This window comes from Heloderma suspectum, chromosome 3, assembly GCF_057233095.1.
Source record: "Heloderma suspectum isolate Gila_16-S chromosome 3, 16-S_ref, whole genome shotgun sequence".
NCBI classification, from domain to species: Eukaryota; Metazoa; Chordata; class Lepidosauria; order Squamata; family Helodermatidae; genus Heloderma; species Heloderma suspectum.
In genome coordinates, this window is record NC_139460.1 from 56,476,402 (window position 1) to 56,501,257 (window position 24,856).

General features: G+C 45.9%; 1 protein-coding gene across 2 annotated transcripts in view; it reads right to left on the minus strand.

The window, feature by feature from the left end:
• Positions 1 to 16,882: 16,882 nt before the first annotated feature.
• GUCA1C (guanylate cyclase activator 1C) overlaps positions 16,883 to 24,856 on the minus strand; it is a 68,563-nt gene continuing 60,589 nt past the window's right edge. For both annotated transcript variants that reach the window (XM_084841687.1, XM_084841688.1), the window contains exons 2-4: positions 20,896 to 21,045; positions 19,275 to 19,362; positions 16,883 to 17,013 (exon numbers count right to left, since the gene is read on the minus strand). In XM_084841687.1, the coding sequence (XP_084697813.1) occupies positions 16,883 to 17,013; positions 19,275 to 19,362; positions 20,896 to 21,045 (369 nt within the window). The remainder of the gene's footprint in view (positions 17,014 to 19,274; positions 19,363 to 20,895; positions 21,046 to 24,856) is intronic.

A 24,856-nucleotide genomic window follows, 5' to 3' on the forward strand; every position in this document is an offset into this window, starting at 1 on the left:
TTGATAGTAGGTAGGGACAGAGCCAAACATGGGTGGGTTACCTCTTTTCTCTTTCTGCCACTTCCTTCACCCTTTCTTCACTTCCTTTTCTCTCCCTCTTCCTTCCCCCGCAGCAGGCTACCAGGGAAAGGACAGATCACTCTTGCCAGAAATTGGATCTGTTCACATGCAGAGGAATTTTGAATGAGGCTGAGGGTCACAAGTTGCCCACCCCTATTGTAGCGGGACAGATTTGTTAGTCTTTTTAAGACTCTCAGCTGAAATGTATTATACTTCCTATTTTCTCATGCTAAACACATACCTGGGTGAGATACAAGGACATGTTCAGTTATTTGTAAAGATTGCACTCTTCCTGTTTTGTGCCTATTTCATGGTTTTAGTATGTAAAACATGTTTCACCTTAAAATTTTGGACTCCCAGCTGTCCATGGAGGCTCAGGTGTCAGCTGTGAGCCGGACAGCGCTGTATCAACTCCATCTGATACGGCGGCTGCGCCCCTACCTTCCCGACCATCTGCTCCCATCGGTAGTACATGCCCTGGTCTCCTCTCGTTTAGACTACTGTAATGCGCTCTACGTGGGGTTACCCTTGAAGACGGTTCAGAAACTGCAGCTGGTACAGAACGCGGCGGCTCGCCTGATTAAAGGAAGCCGCCGGCGAGATCACATCACTCCAGTGCTGAAGGAGTTGCACTGGTTACCAGTTGTTTTCCGGGCCAAATTCAAGGTGTTGGTTTTGACCTTTAAAACCCTATATGGTTCCGGCCCAGCCTATCTTAAGGAGCGCCTCCAGCAACACCAGACAGGCCGCTTAACAAGATCAGCCTCGGATGGCCTTCTCTCTGTCCCATCAGCCAGGACAGCTAGACTGGTGGGGACGAGGGAGAGGGCCTTCTCTGTGGTGGCCCCCACTCTGTGGAACTCCCTCCCTAGGGAACTCCGTCATGCCCCCTCTTTAATGAGCTTCCGTCGTGCATTAAAAACGTGGTTGTTCAGGCAGGCATTTGGGGTGGGTTAGGGTATTTTTTTTAAAAAAAAATTATGGTAAAATTTTATTGTTTTAAATTGTTTATGGTGGGTTGTACATCGCCCAGAGTGGCTGGGTGACCAGTCAGATGGGCGATTAATAAATTTAATAAATAAATAAATAAAAATAATTCAAAAGTAACCGTTTTATAATAGCTTTATTAAGAACAACCAACTTTATAGAATGAATGATAGTAAATGAACTGAAACTTCATTGAGACAAGGGGAAGGACTATCAGTTGGGTATGTGTTTGTTCCTGGAATAGATATGCAGCATGTGTTGGGTGTCCTGCTTAAGGCTTAAGTTTTCAGCTTGGGTGTGTTCCTGGATCTAGTGGTGCTCCAGTGATAGCAGTGGTCAAGAGTCTTTTTTTAGGCATGGAGGGCGCAATCCTATGGGGATAGGCGGCTGCCTCTGAACTAGGGATGTTAGAGAATTCCAGCACAGACTCCAATGAGGCCGGATTCTTTAGAACCTGGCCCCCCGGAGTCTGTGGCGGAATGGAGCACTCCCCCCCGCCACCCCGCGAAACTTTCCCGGGACAGACCCTACCTGGTCCCCGGTCTGCGGCTGCCATTTGCCTACCTACTTTAGCCGTGACAAGCTACGTAAGTATTTATGTAGCCTATAATGGCAAAAAGCAGGGACACAAATGGCATCCGCTACGCCATTTGCATCGCTACTCTTTGCTATGATAGGCTACGTAAATATATACGTAGCCTATCATGGCTAACACAGGGACGCAAATGGCGCCTGCTATGCTGGACGCCATTTGTGGCCGCAGCCTGGCAGCGGATGGAAGTCCGGCTGCGGGCCCCGGCCGGCGGCTCCGCAGACTCGCTGTGGAGCGGAGCCGTCCAGAGAGGATTCCAGGGGGAGGGACGGCTCCGCAGATGCCCCGGACCGGAGCAGGGTAAGTAATCTGCCCATCCCTACTCCAAACTCAGAGGTGACTGCCTATCCAATGCAGGGTAGGAGAAGTGCTTTAGCCACCCCACATTTGCGGCTAGACAGCTGATTTTGGCTGTCTAGCCGCGGGAAGGCAGAGCAGAGGAGGAGGCTGCCGGACCACACATAGGATGTATCGTATCGGCATTTCCACCTTTTCAGTCCCAGAATCCCCCCCCCTCTCCGAACGCCCTGTTTTTGCTGCTCTGCACTCCTCTTCTGAGTGCAGAGCATGGGGCCATTCCAAGCTGCCTGCAAGGCACAGCAGGTGTGGGGGAGGTTGGTTCTCTGGGAACCGACGTATCCTGTGGCTGTCCAGCTGTTGACTAGCAGCCATAGGATTGCTCCCTTAGGCTTCTTCACCAGCAGCGCACTTTCCTGGGTAGAAATGATTTAGCCATGGTAATTTATGCCGATTTAGTTCATCCAGATTAGACTATTGTAATGTGCTTTTCATGGGACACATGTAGTTCAGAAACTACAATCGGTTCAGAATGTGGCCCCTAAGGTATAGTAGTAGTAGGCTGCATGGCTGCTGTAGTAGGCTGCATGGAGTATATGATGCCCTTCATTAGCTTTTAGTTGGTTTCCAATCCCAATTCAAAATGCCGATTTAACCTTTATAGCCTTTTAATGGCCTGGGTCCAGGCTGCCTTCTCCCTTAAGAAAACCCATACATTAAGATCTTCCTTCTACTAAGACCTCTTCTGTATGCCCCAATTGCCTGATGGTGGGTGGCTACACAGGACAGGATCTCTGATAGTGGCACTGAAATTGTGGAAAACTGTTCCCAAGGAGATCTATCTTGCTTCATTACTGTAGGCCTTTCAGTGCCAGGCAAGGACAGTTCTCTTTTATAAAGCTTTTGGAATTTGATGACAGCTGATTTTATTAGCGAAGTACTGCTGGTAATATCTTTATTGATTCTGCTGCTTCATGGGTCTTTTGATTGTGTTTTATTAATTTTTAGTTATTTTGTTTTTGTTACGTTTTGTAGTTTTTCCATTTCTTGTTAGCCGCTTTGTGGATCCGTGTATCAAACTTGGGGTACAAATACTTTAAGGGCACAATCCTATGGCCGCTAGACAGCGGCTAGACAGCCATAGGATTTTTCGTTTTGTGGGAACCGCACTCGGAGCCAGTCCTCAGAGCTCGGTTCCCAGAAAACTGCCTTCCCATCCCTCCCCCGTAGTCTCGTAGGAGGCGTGGGTCATCCCCAATTCCATGCTCAGAAAAGCAGTGCGGAGCGGGGGAAAGTGGGGCATTCCTGGGAGAGGGGATGGCGGAAGCGCCATTATGATGCTTCCTATGCGCTGTCCAGCCTCCCCCACCCCCTGCTCCGAGGTCCCCTAGCTAGACAGCCGAAATCAGCTATCTAGCCACAAATGCAGGACAGCTGGAGCGTGGACGAGAAGATCCCCTCCGTGCTCCAGCCGCCCTGCATTGGATAGCTGGCCGTCTCCGAGTTCGGAGGTGGCTGACTATCCCCATTGGATTGCATCCTAAGAAAGAAAAGGTCATAAAGAAGTGAGCAAGCTTTCAAGTTCATTTTTTTTTTGTTTCATCAGGCATGGATGATAAGCATAAAAACAAAAGCAAAAGGGCTGGGGGTGGATGTTACAGGGTGGAGTTAAAAAGGCCCAAGTCCTCAGATTGTGATAATCTTATAACAGAATATGGGAGGTGCAAAAACAGGATATGGAGACTTGGTGCAAAAAGATCTCAAGTTGCACCAAAGGCTGAAGGGACATAGAGAAGCTTGTTTTACTCTTCCTGTCATGTAACTTTAGATCAGAGTGTCTAAATTGGTTAAACGTTTTGTTAAAGTTAGTGTTTGAACTAGAACTGAAGAATTTAAGAATGCTAATGAATCTGAACCATAACCGAATCCAAATTTTTGATGTTTCTACTCCCTGGTTGATTGGAGTAGAATTTACAACTGAGAAACAAGAAGGCATTTTTTCCTCCATTGCTTGTGTTTCATGTCAAATTAGATGTAAGCATGCAGGCAAGACACTTTCTTGATAATGTGCCAAATTATTCTGTCAGTAATAATAATAATAATAATGATAATAATAATATATTTATAGCGTTAATCACAGTTGATAAATGATTCCAGAATACCACAATGGGTACTTTGAAGTCTTATTAGAATGTCAAAATGTAGAACAAGATTAGTGTACGTAATGAGCATAAAAGCACACTTTTCTTTCTCCTTAGCCTGTGAATCTTTTCTGTCTGCTTTATTCTTTCTTCCAGACTTGTAAAGAACCCCACAGGAGTTACTAGCCTGCAATTTATTTTTAACTTGCCCATGTTTCCAAGCTAGCCACAGAGGAGGGGAAGCATGGAAATGCAGGCTACTAAAATCAATAAATCCTTTTCCTACTAAGCAGGCTGCTGTAGCTGGGCTGGAGTGACCCGTCTCTCCTTGGCCAGTCTGCTGTGTTTCCATACTAGCTACAGAGGAAGGGGCTGCTCTTTTTACATGGCCAGCATAGCTGTGGAGAAACCAAACGGACTGGCAAAGAAAGATGGAGAAAAACATATCTTGTCCGCTAGCCTGCCTCCATGAAAGTCCTTGTTGCCTATGGTGACCAGGCAAGTTGTTAAATATGAGGCTGCTTTCTTCAGTGGTGAACATATACTAGAAAAAGATGCTGCACCTTACAGAGGTGCTGCAGAACCTCATATGCTCCTACAACCTTTGAAAGAGCTTTTTTTCTAGAATGTCATCTTTTCTGACTCATGTGATTAACTATCATTTGAAAACATGGATTCTGGCTCTTTGTATGGTTTACTTAAGCAAAAGCTGGTAAAAATTGAGTAGAAGGCAGCTGCTAAGCAAACATTTAGACTGTGGGATTGGATTAGTGTAGATTGTCAAGAGATGCCATGGTTTTGGGGGTGTTTGCAGATGAGACTTTTATTATGCAATTGGCCTACCTCATTCTTGGAATTTTTTGGGCGGGCTAGACATCGTCTTCCACTTGTAACACATCCAGGGGGGCAGGGTGTGTGTGTTTCCACCAGCGATTTACTCTGAGATGGCTGCATGTTGAAGTCATTAGGGATACATAACATTGTAGCCATCCAGGAGCCATCCTGGAGCTTATCAGGGAAAAAAGTGAGACTGCTTAAAGTCCGATTCTTTTCCTTACGTCGGGTTCTTCTCAGTATAGTTGCTGTGTGCCCCAACCCCCGCATTTACCTCTGGTATGCTAGTTCTGCCCAGGGGTGTTCCTTTCACCATGACCCTGGTCAAGGGGTGTTTCCTGTGTGTTCCCCATCCCTGCACAAACCAATTAGTGTCTACTCAGAAGTAACTCCCATTGTGTTGAATGAGGCTTGCCCTCTAAATGCCCACATCAGAAGTTACAGAGATCCCCCTCAACTGACATGGCACAGTTTAAAGCCCAATTTCCTAAGTGCAGTAAAGCATGATCTTGAGGCTTCGATTCTCCTTTGTTTGGTTTAATAGAGATCCTGCGGGTTCAGATGGGGGCTGGTTTCTGTCTTTGTGTTTACTGCTCTCTTTCCTACAACAAACACATTATTATTACTATTAATGTTGTTGTTGATGTTGTTGTTATTATTATTATTATTATTATTATTATTATTATTATTTATACCTTGCCTTTTTCCCAGTACTGGGACACAAGGTGGCTTACAAAAATTAAAACATATACAATTAAAACGCATGAAAATATACAAAAGTTAAAATATAAATTAAAAAAAGAATACATTAAAATTATATTAAAGGTTAAAACAGCATTTTAGCAGCTTACCCCCAGGTACCAACTATGTCCCAAAGGCCTACTGGAACAAGAATATTTTAGCCAGCCTCTGGAAACACATCAAGGAGGGAGCCATCCTAGCCTTCCTGGGAAGGGTGTTCCACAACCATGGGGCAACCACTGAGAAGGCCTTCTCCCGGGTTCCCACCAAAAGTGCCAGTGACAGTGGTGGGACTGAGAGAAGGACCTCCCCAGAAGATCTCAGAACATGGGCAGGTTCATAAGGGAGGATACGGTCTTTCAGATAACCTGGACCGGAGCCATATAGGGCTTTATAGGTCATAGCCAGCACTTTGATTTGTGCCCGGAAACTTACTGAAAGCCAGTGAAGCTGTTTTAACAAGGGAGTTGTATGCTCCCTGTAACCAGCCCCAGTCAGCAGCCTGGCAGCAGTTCTTTGGACCAGCTGCAGTTTCTGAACACTCTTCATAGGCAGCCCCACGTAGAGTGCATTGCAGTAATCCAAACGGGATGTAACTAAGGCATGTGTCACCGTGGCCAGATCAGACATCTCCAGGAATAGGTGCAGTTGGTGCACTGGTTTTAACTGTGCAAAAGCACTCCTGGCCACTGCTGAAACCTGAGCATCCAGGCTTAGGGCTGAACCCAGGAGCACCCCCAAACTGTGAACCTGAGTCTTCACGGGGAGTGAAACCCCATCCAACACAGGCTGAATCCCTATTCCCTGATCTGCCTTTTGACTGACCAGGAGCACCTCTGTCTTGTCTGGATTAAGTTTCAATTTGTTCTCCCTCATCCAGTCCGTTACTGATGCCAAACGCTGGTTAAGGAAAGAAACAGCTTCCCTGGAATCTGGTGGAAAGGAGTAGTAGAGCTGGGCGTCATCAGCATATTGGTGGCACCAAACTCCAACTCCGGACAACCTCTCCCAGTGGTTTCATGTAGATTTTAAATAGCATGGGGGACAGAACAGAACCCTGAGGGATGTCAAAGGCTCCTTGGAGGCCTCTCTCAGTCTAATCCAGTAGCCAAGTCCAGACACAGACAAATGGATTCTTTTCAAAGCTTTATTCCTCTTTTACAACTTAACAACTTTACTGTCAGCAACTAGATATGAGCAGCAGAGTACCTATGCCCTACGTTGGAACAGTTGGTCCCTGTTTGAAAGGGAATTACTGGCAGACCCCTGAACTTAAGGACTAGGGAGAGTCCCTCCCCTTTTCCCTTGGATCCTCTGGGCACAGCCGTTGTTTGCGTGCCAACCGGGCACTACGCCTCCTTTCTGCGCCCTCCATTTGGCGCCGCTCTCTGCGTCGGCGTCGCGCGTCCATCAAGTCTGCTTCCCGTGCTCTGTCACTCCCAGGATTGCTATTTAAGCTAGGAATGCTGGTGGGAGGAATCTCCGTCAGCTGTTGGCCCTGGGAAAGAGGAGTGCGCTCCTCTCCTAGGAGCGACTCCTCTTCCTCAGAATCAGAACTGCTCTGGGATTCTATGGGCTCAGTGTCCACCCTGACAAGGGACCCTGCAAGCTAATAGCCATGGAAGCAGGCATCCCACAGCAGGCATCCCCCAACACCACCTTCTGAGTTCGCCCCACTAGGAAGGAATGGAGCCACTGTAAAACAGTGCCCCCAAGTCCCATCCCAGGCCAGCGAGGCATCCCAGAAGAATACCGTGGTTGATGGTATTGAATGCCTCTGAGAGGTCCAGCAGAACTAACAGGGACACACTCCCCCTGTCCAGTTCCCGGCGTAGGTCATCCATCCAACGCTGTCTCTGTCCCATATCCAGGCCTGAAACCAGATTGAAATGGATCAAGATAATCCGTTTCATCCAGGAGCCCCTGGAGCTGGGAGGTCACCACATGCTCTAATACCTTGCCCCCAAATGGTACATTAGAGACTGGATGATAGTTATCTAGTATGGTGGGATTCAGGGAAGGCTTCTTCAACAGAGACCTCACAACCGCCTCTTTTAAGCATAATGGAACAATACCTTGTTCCAAAGAGGCATTAACCACTCCCATTACCCACTCAGCCAGTCCTCCTCTGGCCTCTTTAATAAGCCAGGAGGGGCAAGGATCCAGCATACATGTGGTGGCTCTCACCACTCCAAGGATCCTGTCCACATCCTCGGGCTGCACAAATTGAAAAGAATCCATCAACACTGAACAAGCAGGAGCCAAAATGACATCCACAGGATCTGCATCAACTGCAGCATCCAAGTCAGGATGGATCCGGGCGATTTTTTCAGCGAAGTGCTGAGCAAATTGTTCACAGCGGGTTGTTGACTGGTCAGAATGTTTATCACATGGGCCAGGATGTAGAAGGCCCCTGGCCACTCGAAACAGCTCTGTTGGCCAACTCCCTGCAGATGCAATGGTGGCAGACAAGAAAGACTTCTTTGCTGCCCTCACTGCCACGGAGTAGGCTTTCAAATAAGCTGTAGCCCGTGTTCCATCGGACTCGTTCTGAGTTTTCCACTAATGTCGCTCCAGTCTCCGTCTCATTCGCTTCATTGCTGCCAGTTCCCTAGAGAACCAGGGTGCTGGTCTGGCTCCACTGCATGAGAGGGACGCTCAGCAGCGATTGTGTCCACCGCCCGGCCATTTCCTTGTTCCAGAGATCAGCCAGGGCTTCGACAGAATCGCCTGCCGAGGCAGCAGGAGAATCCCCAAGAGCCGTCAGGAAACCATCCGGATCCATCCATCACATTAGTGTCTCCTCAGAAGTAGCTCCCCTTGTGGTCAATGAGGCTTACCCTCTGAATGCCCACATCAGAACTTACAGAGATCCCCTTCAATCGACATGGCACAGTTTAAAGACCAATTCCCTAAGTGTGGTAAAGTGTGATCTTGAGGCTCCGATTGTCCTTTGTTTGGTTTATTGCCTTATGCCGTAACTACTTCCACCTTTCATTATAGAGACCCTGTGGGTTACTGTGGGGGCTGGTTTCCAGTCTTTGTGTTCTCCCCCCACCTTCCAGCGCAAGCATATGTGTGTCTACTTGGAAGTAACTCCCATTGTGCTCAGTGAGGCTTGCTCCTGAAATGCAGGTGCATCTGGACTTTCAGGGGAACGGAGAAAGGGGTGGGAGGGAGAGGGGGGAAGCCTCTCTCATTGGTTCAGCATCCCCTGCCAGTCAGATAATTCACTCCAACCCCCACCCCCAGCAGAAGTATGTTCTGTGAAGCAATTTTTACTGGTGTGGAGAACCTGCTCGTGGAGCCCTGCATGGACCAAAGTGCAGCAAAGCTGATTCCTTTTTAAAAAATCCGGTACTCCTCCATTCGCTTCTCCTTCTGTTGTCGTGGAAATACCGCCCTGGTTTTCCCACCACACCTTCTGTCTTTTTTCTTACAACAAAAAATCCATTAAGGAGGGAAAGGTGGGAGAGCTGCACAATGCCTTTGGACTGGTAGTGCTAGGAACTATCCATCTAGAAGCACCCTTGGAAATAAAAAGAGAAGATGAGTACCCATTCATTGGAGATAGTGATCTGGTTTGGATGTTGCAACAACCCACAATTCCAGGTTTGCATGTCATGCTAAACAACCCAGGGATGGAGTGTTGTTTAGTGCAGCAGGAATGGGTGAGCGGTCAGGAGCCAGCACACTCACTCCCAAACAACAACTCATGGTTTGTTTAACTGTGGCTTGTTGTGTCATCCAAACCAGCCTGTTGGCTGATGTGCAGGAATCTAGGGATGTACGAAACTCACTTAACTTTTTGCAGAATCTTTCATGGTGGGGGGGGAGGTGCTCCGTCCCTCCCCCCAGAATCCTTCACAAGGGGGGAGGCGATCCGGTCCTCCCCCCCGAAATCCTCGACAGCCGGCTCTGGGCCGTCCGCAGCCAGATTTCTGGCCGTGGACGGGCTGCTGTGGACGCAAATGGCAGCTGCTGTAGTGGCTGCCATTTCCGTCCAGCCAGGCAGCCGTGATAGGCTACGTAAGAATTTACGTAGCTTATCATGGCTAACCCCCCCCAAACCCCCAGCATATGCAAATGGCGGTGGCTACGGCAGCCGCCATTTGCGTTCCCTATTTTTCGCCGATTTATCATACGTAAATATTTACGTAAGATAAAACGGTGAAGAAAAGGGGAACGCAAATACCATAGCGGGCACTATTTGCGTTCCCCTTTTTTTCGCCCTTTTATCTTACGTAAATATTTACGTAAGATAAATCGGCAAAAATAGGGAACACAAATGGCGGCCGCCACAGCTGCCACCATTTGCGTACGCTGGGTTTTTTTTGGGGGGGTTAGCCGTGATAGGCTATGTAAATTCTTCCGTAGCCTATCACAGCTGCAAGGATGGGAGCGGCGGCGGCGGCAGCCCGGCTGCAGCCAGCCAGGAGACCAGCCACTGCCGCTGCCGGAGCTGCCACATCTGCTGCATCCGCCCCAGGTAAGTGCCGTCCCGGGAGGATTCCGCAGGGGGGGGCGGGGGGAAGGAGGCCCTTCCGCCACGGATTCTGGGGGGCCGGATTCTAAAGAATCTTCTAAAGAATCTGGCCTCGCTGGAATCCGTGGCGGAATTCTCTGCCATCCCTACAGGAATCCATCCTACATTTAGGGCCATTCCTATGCATGTTTAGATGGAAAAAAAGTTCTACAACTCCCAGCACAGGACATCTTTTTAAACATCTAAACGTGTATAAGATTGTGTCCTTAGTCATTGTACTTTTCCACCCAGTGTTAAAAATCCTCTCTCTTTCCCCTTCTGTGCTTGTAATTTACAATTATATAAGACACGACTGTTTAAATAACATAAAAGTTTTTAACCAACATCTTAAATTATTAAAACATCAAATAGAGAATAGTGTGTTTATTTCTCACTCAGTTAAGCTTATACAAACAATGAAAGTATTGGACTATTAAACACAAGGAGGAATGAGCATTCAACAGGTGGCAGGGCTATCCTTCTCACCTGTACTAGTTGCTCCAAACATGAAATGACATAAAAAATATGGAAACATAGAAGTAAAATACTGCTTTCAGAGTAATGCTACAAAGGAAGATACAGATACAATATTCAGTCAGTGAAGCCTTAGAAAAAGTTGAGGTTTCCCAGTCCTTATAAGTGCCAAGCTACACATTAGCTTAGCTGTATAATTCTGACCTTGAGAACAGGTATTGCTATATTTGTTTTTTACAAATTGGCAGTGCAGGGAACTGATCCGGACCAGGACCCTAGCATGCGGCGGGGGGGGGGGGGCTTCAACCCTTTGCCCCCCACTGAAGTCCCAGTCCAGATCAGGCCTCCTGTGCCTGCAATTTGCACTGCTAAAAAAGGATCTATTGAAATCCTATGCATGTCTACTTTGAAGTAAGATCTATTGAGGTCAGTGGGAATTACTCCCAGTTAAGTCTATATACAATTGCAGCCTCAGCCCAGTACTTATCTGGTCTTTTCATATGGAGCTTGCAATTTATAAAAGCCGGAAAAAAGTAAAGTCTGAAAACATTAACACTTCTCACAGAATCCATTTACTTTGTTTCAGTACTGATCCAAAGCATATTGGTCTGCACTGAAAACATTTGAACATCTCTGCAGTTGTGATGTTACCACACTGAAAAATGTGCTTGTTCAAAGAACGGAAATTTTTCTTGCTTCAATGGATCAAAGTATACAAATGAATACAGAACATGCCGTGTCCTGCACATGAATGGCCTCCTCTTGATGTGTTTCCAGGAAAGCTGCCTGGCACCATCTCTGTTAACTTGTAGGCATCTAGTGAAGACTACTTTTTCACTTGGGCTTTTTAGGATCATTAGTTTTGACTGGTGGGTTTATCTGGTTTCCAATTGCTCATCTGCTGTAAGCTTATTTTGTTGTGTCATATTAAGTATTGTATTTATTAGAGCTGTATCATTTTCAGCATTTTGTAAACCACTTTGGAAAGTTGCATACCCCCAAAGCAGTATATAAGGACGCAATCCTATGCATGTTTAGATGGAGAAAAGGCCTACAACTCCCAGCATTCCCCAGCTTTTCTCTGTCTAAACATGCATAGGATTGTGTCCTGAAGCATTTATTTACCGCTTTGGGGGTATGCAACTTTCCAAAGTGGTTTGCAAAATTTTAAGTTTAAATAAATACATACATACATCTTGATCAGTTGGCCACATCTCTCTCTCTCTTCCTCCCTCCTCTAGTTTTCAGTGCCTTTTCTTTTACTGCATTTTTTAAAGTTCAGAAAAATATAATTTTATTTTATTCAAATTGCCTAGATCATTAATAGAACTGGTGCACACTGTCTGCACATTGTCTTTCAAATCAAAATTAACGTTGGAGCAATGGAAAGAACAATCCTGTGGCCCCTAGACAGAATCTGAGGGCCCATAGGATAATTTGGATTCCTGGATTCAAGGTATCTGACCTCTCTCCTGCTTGCAGCTGGCATGGCTGCTTCTCCAAGGTTGTGACCTAGGAGGGAAGGTAAAGGGGGCGTTCCCATGGGTGGGGAGGGGAGGGGACTGGACAGCCTGGCTTATGCCATATCCTGAAACCTCTTTAGCCTCATTCCCTCCCCCTCTGCAATGCCTCAGCCCGCCTAGCTGAAATGCAGAGTGGGAGGTGCTGCGGAGGCAAGAATCGCCTCCACCGTGTCTGCACTCGATACTCATAAGCCTCCAAGTTCGGAGGCTTACAGGTATCAAGGGCAGATCCCATAGGACTGTGCCCAAAAAGACTTTGAGAACTCCAAAATGTTTCTCTTAAGGGATGTATGTTATAGCAGGTGCTGTTGCTGTACAATCCCCATTCATTTCTGTGGAATACGCATTATGGCTGTATAACTTCCATTTATTTAATCCCTTTGGTCCCCTTCCTCTCTAAGTTGCGTTCATTCCTCAGCTGGATAAATACTGAGACAGACAGTTATATATTAATGTAACTATGCTGAACAAACAGAAAAATGTAAAAGTTCTCATCCATTATTCCACGGGGCGCAGGGGTGGTGGGATATGAAAAATATCTAAATGCCAAAGCTACAATGTCAACACTGCTTATAATGTCAAATCATACACAGCATACAATGGCTGTCTGCTGTATTGATCAAGCTACTGGCAAAATAATTACAGATGATGTGGCACATTTCATATGCAGCTAGATGTAGAGGTCAAGTGACTCTGAAAGCAAATAACAAATGTTTAATCATTAGACTTGGGTCTTTTTCCTTTCGTTTCCTAGGTTTGATCATCTATCGGAAAAACAGCTTGCACAAACTTGTTACTCCTTCAGCTACTTGCAGCAGAATTCAAGCATTTCTTGATAGGGTTTGGAGGTGCAGTTTCAACTCGGGATACTGCTAAAATGGATTCTGGGGCTGGGCCTCTCCAAGATTTTCACCATAGGCGAGCCCTTAGGTCTGGTCTTGCCAAAGCGCAAAGCAACACCTCTTGACTTCCCTTCTATTCTCTATCTTTCATTATCCTTACAACCCATTATAATGATCACTGTGTTATTGATTAGTCATGCTCAACATTCAGTCTTATTTCATGTCTGTGCTTATTTTCCCACATATTATCAGCAAACCTGAAAGCGAAGTTGACTTTCCATAGACATTAAGGAGAAATATGTTTGCATTGCACTTAAGCAAAAGGTTGCTTTAGCTCCACCTGTAGGTATCTGGCTCAATTTAGCAAAAGCTTCCATTTTCTTTCTGAGCAGTGACAGGAGACATTTCTGTTCCTGCCTGAAGGACTGTACTAAGGCTAGGGATGTACGAAAGTCACTTACCTTTTCACAAATTCTGTTTGGGGGGGGCGCTCCATCCCTCCCCCCGGAATCCTCGATGGGGGGGGAGGCGATCCGGTCCTCCCCCCCAGAATCCTCGATGGAAGGCTCTGCTCTGCAGCAGCTCCATGGAGCAGCCGGTCAGGCCAGGGCCATCCGCAGCTGGATTTCCGGCCACGGACTGGCTGGTGCGGACGCAATTTGCGTCCAGCCAGGGAGCCGTGATAGGCTATGTAAGTCTTTACATAGCCTATCACGTCTGGGTAAAAAAAAATAACAACAGCGTATGCAAATGGCGGCTATGGCGGCCGCCATTTGCATTCCTTATTTTTCGCCGTTTTAGTCTACGTAAATATTTACGTAGGCTAAAACGGCGAATAAAAAAGGAATGCAAATAGCGCCCATTATGCTATTTGCGTTTCCCTTTTTTTTCGCCATATTAGTCTATGTAAATATTTACGTAGACTAAAATGACGAAAAATAAGGAATGCAAATGGCAGCCGCCGTAGCCGCTGCCATTTGCGTATGCCTTTTTTTTTTTTTACCCAGATGTGATAGGCTATGTAAAGACTTACGTAGCCTATCACGGCTAAGCACAGACTGCAAATGGCGGCTGCGGCAGCTGGTCAAAAGACCAGCCGCTGCTGCTGCCGCCGAAGCCACCACTGGAGCCACCGCCATCCCGAACATCTGCCCCAGGTAAGTCTCATCCTGGAGGAGATCCGCAGGGGGGGGGGTGGCAAACCGTTCCGCCATGGATTTCGGGGGTCCAAATGCCAGTGCAATCCATCCCTAACTAAGGCCTTCAATTCTAGGGATGTCAGAGAATTCCGCCACGGATCTCGGTGAGGCCAAATGCCAGTGCATTCGGCCCCCTGAAATCTGTGGCAGAACGGCCTGCCCCCCGCCCCCCCCGTGGATCCCCCCCGGGACAAGGCTTACCTGGGGTGGATGTTCCAGGTGGCAGCGGCTCCGGCGGCGGCTCCGGCAGCGGTGGCAGCTGGTCTTCCGACCGGCTGCCGCCGCCGCCATTTGCACTCTTGTCGTTTTGTTGTTGTTTTTTTTTACAGAGACGTGATAGGCTATGTAAAGACTTATGTAGCCTATCACATCCTGATTAAAAAACAAACAAAATGCGTACACAAATGGCGGCAGCTATGGCCACCGCCATTTGCGTACCTTATTTTTCGCTGTCTTAGTCTATGTAAATATTTATGTAAGCTAAAATGGCGAACAAAAAGGGACGCAAATAGCGCCCACTACGCTATTTGCGTTCCCCTTTATTTTTGCCGTAATAGTCTACGTAAATATTTACATAGACTAAGACGGCGAAAAATAAGGAACGCAAATGGCGGCAGCCGTAGCCGCTGCCATTTGCGTACACGTATTTGTTTGTTTGTTTTTACCCAGAGCCCTCCGCGGCCGGAAATCCGGCTGCAGACAGCCCTGGCCTGGGCCTGGCCAGCTGCTCTGCGGAGCCGCCGCGGAGCACAGCCGGCCGTCAAGGATTCCGGGGGGGGAGGAACGGATCACCTCCCCCCCCACCATGAACATAATCCGCGGAAAGGTAAGTGACTTTTGTACATCCCTATAATTCCCTGCTAAACCACTGGAGAGTGAAATCTCTAAGAAACAGTGCCCAACCGGGTATATTTTCTTTACCCTTCAGCAGGAGTGGAGAATTCTTGAGTGAGGCCCAACTTGACTCAAACCTGATTTTGAATGCAAAATCCGAATTCACATTGGGACTTCGAATGCAATATTCAAAGTAATCTGAATAAGTAGAGAAGTTTTGCATCATCCCTGCTCTCAGTATTGGAGTGGTTTCCTGCCAGGCTGTGTGAATGACACACATTGGTATGGCTTCTGAGAAAACAAGCACCAAGGTGTTTGTCCTGCAAGGGAGGACAAGAGCGATGTAATATAGGAAGAGGACTCGCAAAGGTTTCCTTCAGACATTACTAACAGATCTGCCTATCAGTGCCCTAAATCTGCCTTCATCCAAATATGTGCTCAAATCAGGCTCCAACCAAGGGGCAGGGCAGGGGGGGAGGCAAAGAACTCTGAGGTTGTTGTTGCACCAGAAAGCTGGAATGAAGGAACTAGGCAAACAAATGAACAATTGGGTGGGAAGCCAAGATAATGAAAAGAAGCTGGACCAACAATCAAACAATATGAGCACAATGTTGAATTGTTGGTCAGGCAAGAGCTGAAAGGATTTAAAAGGAGTTAGGGTAAGCAGAAGCCAATGGGCAGAGACAGGTTGTGGTGAGAGGTCTTCTTCCAAACAGAGAAAATGGCTCAGCTGAATGGGACATTCTCACTGCTTCCAAAGATGCTGCTTTAAGATTCGTGAGGCCCAATAAGCAGAGAAAAGTACTTGCTTTTCCTCCAGGACTTTCAGATAGGAACATGGGATGTTGTAATCAAAGCAAATCTTATGAACGTATCTCCCCAAAGTATGATCAGCTTATTAGAATTTTTTTTATATATATAATAATCAGCTTGTATTGTTATAAACTGTAGGAGGTGGGGATTGTGTGAATTAGTTTTCTTTGGAATCAAAGAAACATAATTTTGTTTTAAAGTCATGGAATTAAACTTCGATCACTAAAGCCAGTGTTTTGAAATGCCTCCTCTGAAGTTTTAATTATTTCTCCAAAATGGTGTCACTCCATCACAAATGTAAAGCTTCTCTAAAAAGGTTAATCCTTTTTTTTTTTTTTAACTTACAATAACAGGTTTTTTTAAAAGGCAAAAAAGTTGAAACATCAAAGCCATAAGTCACGTCAGCTTATAGATGTAACGATAATACCAAAATGGTAAACAGCGTTCCCAAGGGGATATGTGTCTTTGGGGCCATAAACTGATTGAGGTGTTTCCCAGATAATCCATTACTATTTTAAGCACTGATTAGTGCAAATGTTAAGTTAACGCAAACCATGCTTCATCCTTAATTGATCTGGAAAGAAACCAATCCTATCTAGCGGTTTATCACTACATTGTAAATTGCAAGTTAAACAAACGGTACTTAAAATAAGCAATTTATCAGCTCTGTATCTTCTGGAGAGGTTCATTTTTTGTACAGTGTTCCCTCTCTCTCTCTCTCTCTCCCTCCCTCCCTCCCTCCCTCCCCCACCCTGCCCTATTAGAAGTGTTAATACACTGTGTACTGCACTAAATTGCTTTTGTGATGCATGTGGACAATGTTTTGTGCTCTCACAGTGGCTGCCACATCCACTGGGAAGAAAAGAAAAGGGAAAATAGACAAGTGACATGTCTGAAGTGACAATCCCTCCTGTATCTTCTTGTTTTGAACAGTGGATGGGAAATGTAGCATTCTGTGTTGATACTTAATAGGTTCCTTGCATCGTTCTTATTACAAGTTCCATTTACAATATGAAAGTCTCACACACTGTGTCTTCTCCCACTTTGTATAATTTTCAGTACATTGGAAAGGTCAAAGCTCTTTGAAATCATTTCCAGGAGATGTTCATCACTTTCCACTCCATTGATGAACTCTTCTAAAGTCAATTCCCCTAGAGTAAAAGCATAAGGATTGGGAATCAGCACAAGTGACTATAGGCAGAACTGTATCAAAATATCAGATCTTTCAATCTCCAAACTCTTCTCATTGAGGCACAATAACTCTCAGAATTAAGGAAAAATACCATCATGTCACTGAAACATTTATAAAGCATCCTTAGGACTTGGCAAAGGTGACGTGAGAATTTAAGGGTTTGTTTACATTACTAAGGGCGCAATCCTATGGCCACTAGACAGCATCCAGACGGCCATAGGATTTTTTATTTTCTGGGAACTGAGCTCAGAGCAAGCTCTCTGAGCTCTGTTCCCAGAAAACTGACTCCCTGCCCCCTCCCCCACCTCCTCATAGGTGGCACGGTTTGTCCCTGGCTCTGCGCTCGGAAGAGCAGCGCGGAACAGCCAAAAAAGGGTCATTCCTGGGGGTGGGGAGAGGATGGTGGAAGCTTCCTATACACTGTCCGGCCTCCCCCCACCACTCTGAGGTGCCCTGGCTAGACAGCCAAAATCGGCCATCTAGCCACAAATGGAGGGTGGCCAGAGCGGGGAGGAGAAGATCCACTCCACCTGCCCTGCATTGGATAGTCGGTCGCCTCCGAATTCAGAGCAGCTGACTGTCCCCATAGGATTGTGCCCTAAATGTTTGAGACAGGCACACTACAGTAGTTTTTCAAACAGATGGTCTGCAGGAATGATCTACTTTGATTGGTGAACAGCTGGATGGTACATTACAAATGATTGGATAAAAAGTTTTCTGCAACTACAACTTTCTGACTCTGGATTGTCCCCTAAGATTAGAGTGGGGGTTCAGTCAACCCCTTCTGAAAGAATTCGTGATGGGGTTGCAACATGGGTTACATCCCCATCCGTGTCTGATAAAGATGGCATCTGGTGATGGAGCTCTACACTCATACTGATGTACACGCAGAGAGTTCCTCCATGTGAGACGGGACCCTGACTGGTACCAAATCTAGCATTCACTTGAGAAAAACTGCCCAGAGGTAATGATTTGGAAATATGTTTGCTGCACTTCTGAATCCTGTACTGCACATGCCAAGATGGCAGACCAAAGAGAGAACCAGTGTTGTGCAATGGGTTAGTAGAGTGTTAGACGTAGGCCAGAGGGACCCTGCTTAGATCCAAAGTAGACATGATATCATATATTTTCTATAGTGGGAAGAAAAACAGCTGCAGGGTAGGTGGGAATCTAAAGCAGTAACTGGAGGAGAAAGAGTCAAGCTACCCCTCTTCCATGATTCCTCCACTTAAATCTCTAGCTTCCTCATGCTGCTTTGGTTAAAAAATTTAAAAAACAAGGCAGAAGAAAGATATACATGACTGCATGCCCCATCTAGTTGGGGCCTCAGACATGACGTTCGCTAGGTGGGGTTTGGTAAGCCATTGACCAGGTTTGCACAGTCACAGAGGGGGAAATAGGCCATGGTGGCTTATTTCCTCTGCTCTGTGTGCCAGGGAGATTTGCATAATTATCCTTGCCAGCGCGGCTCACTATGTCGCGCAAACCCAGTGAGGTGGCTTGTTGCCGTGGTTAACAAGCCATCCAGAACCCATGGCCTGTTTTAGAGTTCTGGGGTGGCTTGTTAACCACAGAAATGAGCCACCCTCACCAGATTCACATGACACAGCCAGCTGCACAGGTGAGGGCAATTATGCAAATTTCTCTGGCACATGTGGAGGACATAAGCCACCATGGTTTATTTCCCCCCTCTGTGATCGTGTAAACAGGCCCATTATCTTTCAGTCAAAAATACCTCACACAGTTTTTGTGAGGATTAAATGGGATCCCCATTCCAGCCTGTATTCTTTGGAGGAAAGTTGGAATACAAATGTGATGGATGAAATGAGTGAATTATCCTTCTCTTCCCACCCCTTCTATTCCTGGCTGCCCATCCCACAAAGAGAGATCAGTGAGGTGTTGGCACTGGCCATACAGCCTGAACAACTAGCTTGATCAAAGGGACTATTGTGTGTGCATTAGGTTCTGCTTTAGCCAATGCTCACATGGAAATGTTTCTATTCAGAATTAGACCCAAGTAAACTAGACACTTCAGCAAAAGAAAGGGAGAAGAGCCATGCTGGATCAGACCAAAGGCCTATCTTTGAAGTAAGCATATTTCTAGTCTTTTATAGCTTTAATCACCAGAGTGCATTTATAATATCCTAAATAAACCTCTTTGTGTTTATTTCAAGCATGGGGGCGGGGGGGGGGATCATTTGAAGATCTCTATAGCCTCACCATCATTGTTTATATCTATCTTCTGGAATACCATGTTTGTGAATTCTTCAGGTGACATTTCTTGGTTGCCATTGATAGCTTGAATAGCCTGAACAAATAAAAATGCAAATATGTCAACATATCTCCATACTGCAAATATAAATGAGAGCTGCTGTGCCACTCAGCATTTTGAGGCGTGGGGTGGGGTGGGGGTGAGAGTAGATATGATTTCCAGTAAGATCTCCAATAGTGAGAATTTAGAAATTAAATTAATATAACAGAGCCTAAAGGATTATGGATTTAATCTGCATATCATTGAAGGCCCTATCAGCTCATTTGATTTATTCCGAAATGCAACTACATTTTTATCCCGCCCAAGAGAATTTGTTCTTTCATGATGTTCTGTGTCATTTAAATTCAGGATTATCGTACACAGCTGTATGTACAAGGTGTGAAGGCTTAAGCAACTTTTCCCATCACAAATAAAATTATGTTTGACATAATCCTCCTAATGAAGTGACTATCATAATAACTTCAGCAAAGCATACTAAAAGTACCTTTGAGCATTACGCTTTGCATGTGTGCACGCACAAAGGGAGTTTACATAGGAGAGTAGTAGAAGGGAGCAATTTAAAAATGGACTGTACATTCTCACTCATGTGTGTTTCAAATTTGCACTGAGATGTTGGAATGCAGTTGGGAGATTACATATCTCCATGTCTCAATGTCCCATGTACAAAGCACCATGTACACAGTAAACTAGCACATTAGGAAGAAGGCTACATCCGAAGTGGCATAGTACCATCCCAGGAGATCTATATTACATGCCTTTTCTGAATGCTTGAATAGGCTCTTTCAAAGGGACATCATAACTGAGACATGAAGTGTAGCATCCAGCTCTAACAATACCAGATGTGACATAACCGCTCTGTGTAACTCTTGTCCCTACCCTCCACCTAATGATGTGGAGGGTAATCTTGTCCCTAATGATGTGACAGACTTTACGAAGAGAGAAGGGGTGGGTGTCAAACTATATGCTAAGTTAATAGCGTAGCATGTAGCTGAAACATACATAAATATATATCTATATTCTCTAGATTAAATGTGTGTAGCCCTGATAAGAATTTGGACCATTGCACATGAGGAGGGGAGAAGTAAACCTCCCCGGCACCACTATTTTCTTCCTGAAATCCCCACCCCACCCCCTACACACAGGGGTTAAACAAAGAAAAATGTCTCCATTTGCACTGGAGGGAACCAGGGAGGGAGTCCTAGTATCAGCTGTGGGCCCTGCCAGGGAATTGGGACCATGTCAGCTCCACAAGGAGACCAGGTGCTGATACCGGCCCTTTATGACCTCCTCACTCCTTCCCTCTCCTATTGGAGGTGGAAATCTCAGTGTAGGCCCATGCTCCCCTTTTCCACTGATCCATAAGACAACAGGATAACAATGCGTGACTTATTATTATTAGAGACACCCATTGGCTGAAGCTCTCAGGGCAACATACATAATAAATATAAATACCAGATTATTACAGAAGCAGTTATTAAACTCCAGTCAAAAACACTGATACATTTAAATAACTGAATTCCCATAGAATGCTTCATGGCAAATATATGCTAATATATACAATTTCCTTACCGAGAATATGTTTACGAGTTCTCTTTTGTCAATAGTTCCATTCCTGTCAGCATCGTATAGCTTAAAATACCATTTCAGTTTCTGGTCAATTTTCCCTCGTATGACCAGATTTATTGCAGCTATAAACTCCAAGAAGTCGATAAATCCATCCTAAAGAAGGGAAGAAATGTACGCTTGTAACATGGGTGGTCTTTCATTTATTCTATTAATAATATTATTACGTGGGCCATCCGGTGCAAAAATAATGTAAGATTATTTAGAAAGTGCCATACATTCCCCTAGGCGTGGGGTAGGGAACCCATGGCCTAATTTCAAGTGGGGTGGCACACAAAGCGAGAGCTGCGCAACCTTGTAATGCTGCAAACACCACCCACCATTAACGGTGGTTCCCGATTGACAACAGCCCTTCCTAGGAAAACCACACCCCTGCCCTAGGGCATTTTAAAAGGTGAACATACCAGATCATAGAAAAGCAATACACACAATGTTTAACACATAAAGGCACATCCTGTCCCGTGAACTAGCGGCATTAAGATTATCTTTGGGACGGAAAACAGAAATTCCATATACACTGTCAAAACATTTGTTCTTAGGGTCTTTCAGTTACGTCATTGCCTTTTCACACAGTAAATGCACAATTGTTACTCATTTGTTGGAAGGGATCCAGATATTTAACACTTCTGGTGCAGGGACACTGCAGTTTCTGAGCAATCATATTGCAATGACATTCTCCCTCCCAAAAACACAGCCACTGCTATTCCTATTGCCTGTAACATGAACAGTGATTGGCAATACTATTTCCCTCGCACGCACCCATGTCTACGTTGTTTTGTGATTTTTTTTAAAAAATGTTGTGTTTTATTTGAAAGTGATAAAGGCTAAGTTCTCATCCCCTGCTTCAGATTGTTCCTCCAGCCTTAAAAAGAACAAGCAGTGAACACCAGAAACTTAACTGCTCTTGCAACGGAACAGAACATTACAAAAATGACAACCCCATGTCAAGTCCTCTCTGCAATATCCAGTTCAACTTACCCTCTGTCCTGATGTTATTACACCTATCCTAAAGGAGCAAGCTCTGCCTTTCCATCCATGTCTTCAGTGTGTGTGAAAAGGGGCTACATGTGTGTACTGATGCACATGCGTGGAGCTCCTCCGTGTGAGTGGGGATCCTAATGTAATCTAGGGATATATAGATTATGTAAAATCCGCTCTGTCTGTGTTTCATGGATTGTCAGGTGCCTTTTGTTCTGTCATCTGTTCACAGATGGATTTGATTTTTTTTCGTTATGCGAAAAATACGCAAATAATTCTGTAAGAGATTTCGCAATAATTTACATAATTTACCTTAGTACGTAACATTGAGTGTGTTGTCCCCCCCCCATTCCATTCAACTTTTCCTCAGCAGAAACTTGCGTATTTTCCTATGAATAAATATGTGTAAATTTGGGGAGCGTAAAAAAAAAAAAGATCCGGAAGTCCATGGACACCATGCGGCCTGAGCGGGGTGGTCTGAAGTGGATTTTGCAGGTCGGATTCTTAGAAATCAGAACTCATTTTAGTCCATCTCTAAATTCTCCAGTATCCCTAGTCTAATCCCTTCTGAGATGGGATCACCTGGGGGGTGGGGTGGATAAAGCTTCTCCTATTCCCCAGCAACCTCCCTCAGAGACCACAGTTTTCTCTCTGCCATTAGTAGTGGGGAAACAGCAGTCCCAGCTGATTGGGGTCACTGAGTGGCAGAGACTAAAACTAATAGCAGTGCCAGAACAGGGGTCTTTTCCCTGCAGCCCGGCTGATTCAGGAAAAGTGGGTGGGTGTGACATCACCGCCCCCCCCCCCCGGTCTGTCTGCCTCTGCTTTTGAATAGCAGTCCTGACTGTCCCACAAGCACCTAGGAAAAAGAAACCAAATGCACAGATACAAGATGGGGGATACATGGCTCAACAACACTACAAGGGAGAAGGATCTTGGAACTGTTGTAGATAACAAGCTGAATATGAGCCAACAATGTGATGTGGCTGCAAAAAAGGCCAGTGCTCTTTTGGGCTGCATTAATAGAAGCATAGCTTCCAAATCCCGGGAAGTACTAGTTCCCCTCTACTCAGCACTGGTTAGGCCTCATCTGGAGTACTGTGTCCAGTTCTGGGCACCACACTTTAAGAAGGATGCAGACAAGCCGGAGACGGTTCAGAGGACGGCAACAAAGATGATCAGGGGACTGGAAACAAAGCCTTATGAGGAGAGACTGAAAGAACTGGGCATGTTTAGCCTTGAGAAGACTGAGGGGAGATATGATAGCGCTGTTCAAGTACTTGAAAGGTTGTCACAGAGAGGAAGGCCAGGTTATCTTCTCGATCATCCCAGAGTGCAGGACACGGAAGAATGGGCTCAAGTTACAGGAAGCCAGATTCCGGCTGAACATCAGGAAAAACGTGCTGACTGTAAGAGCAATACGACAATGGAACCAATTCCCTAGGGAGGTAGTGGGCTCTCCCACACTGGAGGCATTCAGGATATGGCTGGAATGGACAGCCATCTGTCAGGGATGCTCTGACTTGGATTCCTGCATTGAGCAGGGGGTTGGACTCGATGGTCTTGTAGGCCCCTTCCAACCCTACTATTCTATGATTCTATAATATACCTAATTGGCTCCTTGTACCCAACCAGGAGAAGTACCCAGGAAATATGAACATTATTGGTAGCGCAGAAAGATGAACAAGATGTAGGATTTTATAATTGAAAAGTAAACAAATTAAAGTGTATTTAATACAGGAGATGTTATATCTTGTAATTAATCACTCACTTCTCTGTCTTACCCTGACTACTCTACCCCTCCTTACTCCTATTGCCACAACCCCACTATCTAGATGTAGCTTCATCAAACCCTAAGGCCCTCTCTCCTATCTCCATCCAACCAATGAGGGGAGCAATCCTATGGCCACTAGTCAGTGGCTAGACGGCCATAGGATATCTGGTTTTCTGGGAAGCCTGCACTCTGAGGTTGGTTGTTGGAGAACCGACCTTCCCCCCTTCCATGCTGTCTTTCAGGTAGCGTGGAACAACTCTGCGTTCCACGTTCCTCTCAGAGCGGGGAGAGGCCAAAACGGGGCATTCGGGGGGGGGGGGCGTTCCGGGGCGGGGAAGGTGGAAATGTGAGTACAACACATCCTATGTGTTGTCCAGCAGCCTCCTCCCCCACTCTGCCTTCCCGCCACTAGACAGCCAAAATCTGTCTCACTGCAAATGCAGGGCAGGAGAAGCGCAGACGGAACGATCCCCTCTGTGCTTCTCCTGCCCTGCATTGGATAGGTGATCGCCTCTGAGTTCAGATACGGCCACCTATCCCCACAGGATTGTGCCCTGTCTGCTCCTCCCTTTTATAAACTCAGTCTACACACACACACACACACACACACACCCCTCCCACCTATCACTCACTCTCTACCAGACAATTGACCCTAACCTACCTGGGTTCTATTTGATACAGCAAACACATATAAACATGAATCTAGCCTCCACATGGCAAGCATTGTGATTTTGTCACAGTGAGGCTCCCCGGGGCTGAGCAGGCAGCACACAAACTGGCAGCCATGCTGCCCATGCACTGTGGCCATGGACAGGTAATACATCCAGTTTATATGGAGTATGGAGCCATGCAGGCATAGTCCCAAGTGTGCAGACCTTTCATAATTCTCTCCATCATGGAAAACCAACCAATCAATACTTCCGTCGCCAGCTATGAGATATACAGACTTGGGAACACACGTCTTTCCCCTCTGCTGTTACCTCTAGTCAAACGCCAAATTTTCCTCTGAAAAAGTTGCTTACAAATGGGATGAATGTTTGTACCACTGTGGCCAGCAATGCCAGTTTGATACCACCTTTGATATTCTGAAAAATACATCCCCGGTCCAGCCTAAGTTCTGTTGCTGAGAAAGAACGTTTAACTATTACAGCTCTC